Below are 9132 nucleotides of genomic sequence, written 5' to 3'. Positions count from 1 at the left end.
TATATATATATATATGATGTGTGTGTGTGTGTATGTCTCTATATGACTTCCCCCTTTTATTTTTCTTTGCACTGTCTTGGTGAACCTGCAGCCTTCCTTTTTGGTTACATACATGCCTGCACATTGTGATAATAAAGTTGAATATTTTTATTTTTATGCACTGATTCTGTCTTGCGTCCTCCTATCCTTTTCTTCTATTTTTCTTTTTTCTTTGCTATTCACATTACTTACATGTCATGATGATGTGTCACATCAAATAGTTATTACTCTTTTTTTTTTAAGTTTGCATTTCAATACTGAATGGAAACAATCATCAATTTGCTGATTTGCTGGAATGTCATATTTGCACTCCATTGGAATGGAAACTTGACTAGTGAGTGGCTTGTTACCTGCAGGAAGAAAAGTCTCTGGGTGATCTCCTGGATGAGTTCTTCTGAGACATCCTCGGGGAAGAACTTGGCTCTGAACTTAAACTGCAGAGGGTTCTCCTTCTTCACATCCTGCTGGGTCACCTGGACAATAAAGACAACATCACTATGCATCTGATCAACAGATCATAAAGTCAGTGTCACAGCTACATCTCAGTGAGGGGCCTGGAAGGAAGAACAAGTCACAACAATGTTGGTATGTTACAGTGTGAATTGTGCTGATTTTGCATCATCCCTTTCATCATGTCCTTTAATAGATATCAAAGCACATTAAGGGACTGTGATAAACAAGCATATTCATCACATAACACTTGTCACTGTAAGTCAGAACAGATCTTTTGATATCTGGGAACATGTGCTTCTGGGCTTGGCTGTGCCTACTGTATGTGCACAGTTGGTGCTCACACACAAAATACTTTCCACTGGAGCTCCACTTGTTAGAAGAAACACACACTGGTTTCACTGTACAATGTTAGGGGGATTTTTCCTCATATTTGTCTGAATCCCCTGCATCTCTTTCTGTCTCTGTCTCAAACACACTTGAAGAGTGAGTGAGGAAATGTCTGTCATGTAAACAAACAGACAGATACACTGTAATAGCAGGGGTGTTAAGGCTGGAGGGTGTGTTGGCCGGAGTGAGAGAGGAAGTCTGTTAAAAGAGCACATCTGATGCTCCAGACCACAGCAGAGCTTCTGGGAAAATCCCAGACAAACAACAGACAATGACTAGAAGAAAGACACAAATAAAGTGTGAAAGAAAACGAAAGAAAAAGCAAAGAATTAAAAAGTGGGGGAAGCAGAGAGCCAGTAAAAGGAAGAAGACAGTAGAAGAGCAGCCTTGTAAATGAAAAACTGTGTGTTTTGGTTTATTACATAGGAGAAGATTAAAGCAAAGGAAGACTGACCTTCTTGTTGAGTTTGAGCCAGGTGATGTAGCCTTTACTGTCCACATACTGCAGGCCAAAGAACCAGACCTCCCGCAGTCCCACCGTCTTCACCACCTGAGAATAAAACACAACGTTCATTTACCTTTACTTAATAATGAACAGTATAGGTGGTGACATGCCTGAAACGACCCCAGCCTGAATTGAACCAGGGACATTATGGTTATGTAGCAAGTGTCTTATCCAGAAGACCTACATACATCATTAGCAGATGATATTAGCAATAAATGAGATGATAACCAACAACACTAGTAGCCGCTGCTGATTTTTACATTTGTTTTAAAAACGTGTGCCTCGAGGACAGCCAGCTGATCTCCTTTTTAAAGCTTGACAGTGAATGGGTCATTTAGAGGGCTGTTGGACAGCTGCAAAGGCCCAAATTGTTTGCCTGTCAGTTTGAAAAAGGGCTGGTGTTCAAAGGGGGGCACAGCATAAAAATAAATCTTGTAAGTGAACTTTATTTAGCTTTAACACCTTCAACTTGTGCATATCACATTTGGTATCGCAGTTTCTTCCTAACATGCAGCAGTCTGCAGTTTCAAGTGTTTTTGTGTAGATGCTCCTTAGGGGCAACACACACACACACACACCATTCTACCTGTCTGGAGTGCGTGGGAGGACATGAATTTCTTTGTGGCAGACTGGACCATAGACTAGCTTGATTTTCTTTGTGGCGCTGTTTGTGTAAAAATGATGTGCTTCAACATTGTTTTCAGGTAATTTCCAAAAAGTTCTCTCAAATTGGAAGGCAAACAGCAAAGGTAAATCCCAAGTGAGTGCACCCAAGATGTAATGATGTAAGATGTAATGCATTACTGAATATTAAAAAAAAAACTAAGGTAAATACAGCAGGTACAAAAAGCTAACTTCTAAAACCAAACGGTGACATAAACATATTTTTTGAAAGCAGTAACCAGTCGACATTGGTGGTTATGTCATTCCTGCTCACCTGGTCAAAGAGCTGTTTTCCTGTGGTATTAGGTTGGATGGCAAACTCCAGCTCTGCATCCATGGTGGTCACACGGACGTTGATCTAGAAAACATATACAACAAGAAGTTTACTTTGTTTGCCATATTACTGAGACAAAGATTTTACAGTGAGACATCAGATACAGCAAATGTCACACAAATGTCACAACAATACCATTTTCTGCTGTGGAGAAATTCTAAATAAAACCAGTAAGTGGAATACGCCTGAAACTACTACCACCATACATAGAGCTCATTAATATTAACACCTTTCTTTCTAATCTCGACTAAATGTCCACTAATCTCCATCATCAATCAGGCAACGTTACTCAGTTTAGTCCGTTTTATTTTTAGCTGTTCCTCGAGGTGCAGTTCAGTTTTTGTTAATGCAAACTTAGTGCTTCACCATTATAGCGGTCCACTGACCATTTTAGGACTTTTTTGAGGAGGTGAAGTAGCTTGAGGCTTTTTTTGTAGCTTCAGTAAACAACATAAAAGAGGTTCAATAAATATATGGACAAATGAGCAGTTTCTGTAAGCAGTTCTCAATTTTGAAGGGAGAAATGGTAAACGAAGAAAAACCCACAGTGGTCCTGTTAAACAAAGAGTGAAAACCACAGGTTCAGGTAGAGCTCTGAAAACCAAACGACGGTGAAACCACGTAACTTTGTCAACAATGTAGTCATAGCGAGCCAAACCGCTTACATGTATGTTTCTTTTAAAAACAGAAATCCTGAGGCCTAATGTTTGAGATGAATAACACGTAACTGCTCCACAAGTCCACTGTTGGTTTTAAACCGAGGACCTTTGTTACGTACACTCTCCCTACGTTTCCTGTTTGCATCTTTCATATCTGAGGTAGCAATGAGAGCCGTCTGTGCTTAACTCCGACATTATTCAGGGTTCCCAATCTTTTTTCAAGTTTTTCTTGACAATATAAGACTGCACTTGCTCACAATGGTGGTCAGTGTTTATGGCACACTGTGTTAGTGGTCGTGGTGCGCTTAGCTGTTCTCACCACATCCTATTTTCCTGCTTCTCGCTTTCCTTGAGCGGAGCATAAATAACAGATCAAATCAAGTAAATTTATTTTATTTTACAGAAAATTCATTAGCCTATTAAAAGAATAGGTAGGAAGTGTTGTACGTGTTGTTTTGAACGTACAATTAACAATTATCAACCACAACAACAAATGTAAATGTGATCATTAATAAGCTGTATTCGTGTAGATGTGAAAACAGAGTTGACACCATTTGTTGTTTGCTGCAACAACTCTTAACTGACATGAGAGCAGAAATAAAAAAAAAAGGAGCATTCTCCAGTTACGTCTTGGTTCTGAGAAACCTGCTTTTAAGTGTTATAGCATGCAGATTATCCTACCAGCAGTTGAGTTTTAAACACAATAAAAAAGTTTCAACGTAGATTTGATCATTTAAATTAATTTCCAGGTGTTTCAATGACATGTGGGAACCCTGACTGATGTCTGTTAAACATAATATATACTGTAGGATTTGGTACATGGCATGTATGCAGCAACACAACTGACAATGCATAACATGATGCGGTCTAACTCTTCCTCAGTCCAGCAACAATCTTCCTGGAAATTATAGAAATCCTACAGAAGAGAAAGGAAGAACGGTTGCTCAGTATGTCAGCAATGTGTCAATTTCCCTCGATCCTAGCCCACGTTCAGTAAAAAGACTGTAAACGTGTGCGTCTCTCCCTCTTTCCATCCTACACTGCCAGGGTGAGTAAGCCCCGCCTTTCAAGGCAGCCTACTACTCGGGCCTCTGTTGGGGTGGTGCAGAGGATAAAACTCAGTCATTGGCTGGGCCCTGTTAAGCGGCACTGGCAGTAGGCCTAGCGGCAGCTGATGGCACAGTACAGGGCAGGGGGCTGACCTCGAGGCACTGACAGTCCATTCCTCCAACACCTACACACACACACACACACACAAACACACACAAACTACGCTGTGTGTTGCCTCAGTAGTGGTTAACAACACGAGAAGAGAGACGGAGGGCAGGGCACGGTACAGAGGAAGGCGACAAGCAAAATGAGAGGCTGAATGCAAAAGCAAAAAGTTTTGCAAGAGTGCAAGAAGGAAGAAAGAAATAAGCGGGGCAGACCGAGCGCAACAGGAAGAAAGAGAGATGATCTAGGGTGTACTCCCTTTGAGATTGAGTTACAGCGAGGTTAATGCAGAAGAGCCAACCGTACAAAAAAGGAGGGAAAGAAGAAGCAACGCAGAAAGAAGAAACTGAGGAAAGGAGACGTCCATTTCCTCTGAGCTATTATACACAAAACCTCAGGAACGCTTACTTTGCATTTCCCTCCCTCTCCTCCCAACATCTCTCCACCGCCTCTCCTGTCTCCATCCCTCCCTGTTTCTCTCAATATCGCTGCAATGAATAATCCATGAAACTTGTGTCTATACAGCACATAGCTGGACTCCCCCCGTGTCACATGGAGCTCAGACCACAATGTATCTGCCTCTGTCTCCCTCTCATTAATTACCCATGAAAAGTTGCAGCACTTTCTCCACACTATAGACATCCCGCATGAACACTCCTGCATGGCCGACACCATGACTGTGATGTGCGACAGTCCATTTATATAACATTACTTTAAAAAGGGACTAAACCGTTACCCACATGTTAATAATCTAACCTGCTTAAGGCCAGGCTTTATTTTGGTTGGAAAATGTGGGCAGCTTCCCAGAGAAAGATTAAGTCTTAAGTGACTAAACGATTGTATTTTGCCTTCAGTCAGGGTCACTTTTCAATTGATTCGGTTGCTGCATCACAGCAAACATTTTGTGCTTTTAAAGAGCAAATCTCTCTGGCACGCTTGTTGCCAATGTGTCTTTCAATGAAGATTCCACACAGAGAGGCACTTTATTTTTAGTCCACATCAAGACCGGGGCTTAATCCCTGATCCTTGTCTGGGAAATCAACCCACTTTGCAAAAGATGCCAGTTGTCTGCAGGGGAGGAAAAGGTTCAGTGTGTAGTGCAGGACTGGAGTCGATCATCTCTAATGATATGAGCCTGTACAAATTTCTCTGGGTGAAACTAACTTTTCATATCAGTTAACATTATTTTCTATGCTTAAATTGTTTTGTCACTAAATCATTTATTTTAACGTGTTGAGTGGACACCGTACAATACAGGTCATTGTTTTATAGTTCTAAGTGGTGTTACTCACTTTCAAATGAGAATGCCTGTATAGTGCTGAGACTGCGTAGTTCCACTCTCTGCGTTATGAATGTGACTGTACACCAATGACACAGACAGCCAATAACATTAGCTGCTTATTACAACACGGCGCTGTCAACATCGTTTCAATGAGGATGCTAAGGATATGGTTACATTACAGAACATGAGCTACTGCTACCTAATAAAACCCACTGCTGACTCTGGTTAGGCTTGCTTAGATGCAGACACTTAAAACAGACTCCTATTACATATGACAGATTCATGTTACTCAGATCATCAACCAAATAACCAAAACAAACAAATGTGAAAAACAATTAGATTTTTGTGAAGTTCCATCAGAAGCCACAGTAAAAGCTCACGACTGCAGTCCTATAAGGTCGCTCGTTCAACCAAGACGAAGCATTTCTCAGAAAATCAGTTTGCAGACGTGGTAAGTGTTCACACATCCACCCTTCTCTTTTTACGCTATGCATGTCCTGCACACACAATATGATACGATTGCGCTTTGGCAATGAATACATTCTGCAAAATGATCTTTCACGTATTCCTTATTCATTGTTTACTCCATGTCTGTAGGGCAGGGGAGTCAAGAGACTGTGGCCCTTTGCTCCTTTGTAAAAAACAAAACAAAAACAACCTTAGATGAGTCACTGAAACGTTACAGCTGCCACAGGACAAGCAAACACTTGATTTATTGCTGTTACGGATAAGATGGAGATATTCTTGCAAAAATCAAGTGTCTGATTTAGAGTTTTCTCAGATACCGTGGTGCGATAATAGCATTTAACTGGACTCTTCTCATGCCACAGAATTTCGTCCTCACTGGCCTTTAACCAACTAAACCTGCACTTAATCAGGTTCTGAGATCTCGGCTCAGCACCTGGGCAAATCTCAGTCTACTCTTGCAAGTGCACAAAGCAAGCCCTTGACGAAAGCCACATCGGCAAAATAACCTGTTCATGGTTCACTGACAGACTAAGACTGTGTGTTGGTTTCAAGAGTAGCTGCCTCATTGACTCTCTGAGGCGGGAGTAGTTCTGGAGAATGTAGTGCTGAGCTGGGGTTTCCAAGTGACCGGCCTTGAATGTCCCTTCCCCTGCGTTTGTGTGGGGCCCGCTTTTGTGTGTCTGTCTCCTTGCCAAAACACGGCCAACCCACAGCGCAGAAAGAGGTAGAATCCTGTATGGAGCAGACGGTCAGCTAATCCTCTCTCTCCTGCGCAGAGAGGGGGGAGAGGGACAACAACATGCCGAGGCACTGACACAGCTAATCACACACTCTGACAACAGAGAAGTCTCGAAGGAGCGACTTTTGCAAGCCTGTCCTCGTATGACACCGCCTGTTTAGTGACACTAGACACACTGACTGGGCAACATGACAGTTCCTAAAAGACCCAATTACTGTCTTTAAAGAGAGTCAGACCAGTTAGAGTTAGGAGTAAGAGTCAGACCAGCAGTAAAGCCCTTAACGCTCTTCAACAAGTTCTCATATTTGCCCGACGTTGTAGGTAAAAAGCATCTATACTACCTGTAAATTCAGCTGTTTCTGTTTAATGCCATATGATTGAGGTTAACCTTTAAAGTAGCGAAAGCCACTTGATGCGGCTGAGTCATATTCCAGTTAGGGCACTGGTCCGACACATCTCCATCGCGGTTCCAATGTCTGGAGGTTTTGGAGCTTGGAACTGTTTCAGAATCACTGCGTCTAAAGAAGCCTGTTCTCTTCAGCAGCCACATTTTCAGCTTTCAGTTTCTTTGCCTACGTTTTTGTGTGCAAGCTCACTGAATACACTTTTGAAGCTCATTTTGTAATTTACTGTTTAAATACAGACCAATGAGCTAGTGTCAAACTAGTGTGTAGTGTGTAGTCACTATCAGTGAAGATCAAACATCACACTGTAGGGACGAGAAGAAAAGCAGATTTTTGAGCGGAGGAGGACTTAAAGAAAAAGTTAATGGTCAATAACTTTGGTATTTAAATACATTTCGCAAAGTGAATTCCTTGCTTCAGAGACACAAGCTCCTCCGGCAAAAACAGACCCGACGAGTAAAGATAGTGTAGGAGAGAGAAGAGCTTTTCATGAGCTGTGAGTGAGACACTTTGCTCGCACCCCCGGTGAATATTGCCGCAGTTGCTAGAGTGGCAGTGGGTTGTCTCTGGCAGTCGCACCGGAGTGAAAACGTGACACAGCTGCATCCGGTGGACACTGCTGCTAACGCCAGGTCCATCTCTGATCACATGACACCGAGGCCCAGCAGCAGGCGATGAAGTTAAGACAAGATTACTGAGGTGTTGACTTCTTTGCATTTTCTGTGCTTTTTACTGGTTTGCTTGCTGTTCGTGATTTTCCACCTTCCTGTACACAGATAACGGTTTAATAGGGGGACTATTTTAGACTATGCGTCTCCTCCCATCTTGTACATAACACTATAATTTGCTCTCCCTCCTTCATGTGCAGTGTCACTAGGAAGACCTCGCGTTGCAGTGAGTATAGTTCACGGTAGCACTAAAGCACTGACTTGACAAGCAAGTGCAACGAATGAGGCCAACAAACATGAAAGGCCAATGAGCATCTGAGTGAGTCTCATTTACATTTTTGGGCTTTTCTTTCTGTGTGCGCGCTTCTGGGACGTTTCCAAATCCCCCTCTCCATTTCAATTGTGAAGACGAGTTCTCGCTCAGACGGGCCCCTTGTTAAATGTGCAGCTGTTTAGTTACTGTAAGCTGTTAAGAGGAGCTTTGCTGAGAGAGGCCTTAAGAGAGACAGACACACACACACTTCATCAGTAGAGCTCCTAATCTGGCCTGCTGGGCCCTGAGCAGCTGTCTGTCCCTCTGATTAACCCCCCTGCAGGGTGAGGCAGGCTTCGGAGGGAGGGAGGAATGGAAGGAGGAGTGAGAGCGGAGGAGGAATCATTGCTACCTTCAAACACAAACATTCATCCTTTAGGGGGAAAGGGAGGTGAATGCTGTGTGGGAAGCATCCCTTTCACAAGAGGACAAAAAAACGGACTTGTCTGCGTCGACAGGATCTGAGAACCTTCCAGTGATTTTACAAGAGTGGAAGGATAATAAAGAGGAAAAGAGAGGGCCTTACTTACCTTAGGCCTTACCTACTTGATTATGGACCTAGCTTTTGTATTGTAAATGAGGTGAAGGGTTAAACACAACTGGCAAACAGTGTTATAATGTTTCCTAGCACCAATACGGCTACTCCTCCCTTCCCACAACACTTTTCCTACCTCTTAAAATTCCTACCGAGTATCTCCTGAGCACAACAACAAAACCCCATGTCCCTTTCTCTTTCTCTCTATGTGAAAATCTTGACATTTTCCTCCATGAGACTCCTTCCTTCCCTTACAGGCCCTCAGTCGTAGTGACAATCCTCTCTCTTCACCTTGCGTCTGTACTTCCACAGACACAGGATGTTAACATAGACTGGGCCCCTGATATACACAGCAGGGCCGCTTTCCAGGAAACAGGAAAACAGCCACAAGCTAGGAAGCCAGTGAGGGCCCTCTTCCTGTGGGGTGCCATCACCTAATAAACCCCCCCCCCCCCCCCCCCCCCCCCC

General features: G+C 43.0%; 1 protein-coding gene across 3 annotated transcripts in view; it reads right to left on the bottom strand.

Moving 5' to 3' along the window:
* Positions 1 to 9132, bottom strand: part of LOC118339870 (radixin-like) — a 21087-nt gene that overhangs the window by 8066 nt on the left and 3889 nt on the right. For 2 of the 3 annotated variants that reach the window (XM_035677663.1, XM_035677664.1), the window contains exons 3-5: positions 2322 to 2405; positions 1334 to 1429; positions 390 to 512 (exon numbers count right to left, since the gene is read on the bottom strand). In XM_035677663.1, the coding sequence (XP_035533556.1) occupies positions 390 to 512; positions 1334 to 1429; positions 2322 to 2405 (303 nt within the window). Of the gene's footprint in view, positions 1 to 389; positions 513 to 1333; positions 1430 to 2321; positions 2406 to 9132 lie in introns of those variants that run through there. The other variant, XM_035677665.1, reaches the window with a different exon arrangement.

This window comes from Morone saxatilis, unplaced genomic scaffold (assembly GCF_004916995.1).
Source record: "Morone saxatilis isolate NCDOM2014 unplaced genomic scaffold, NCSU_SB_2.0 Contig6, whole genome shotgun sequence".
Lineage (NCBI taxonomy): Eukaryota > Metazoa > Chordata > Actinopteri > Moronidae > Morone > Morone saxatilis.
This window is presented reverse-complemented; position numbering and strand designations above follow the sequence as displayed.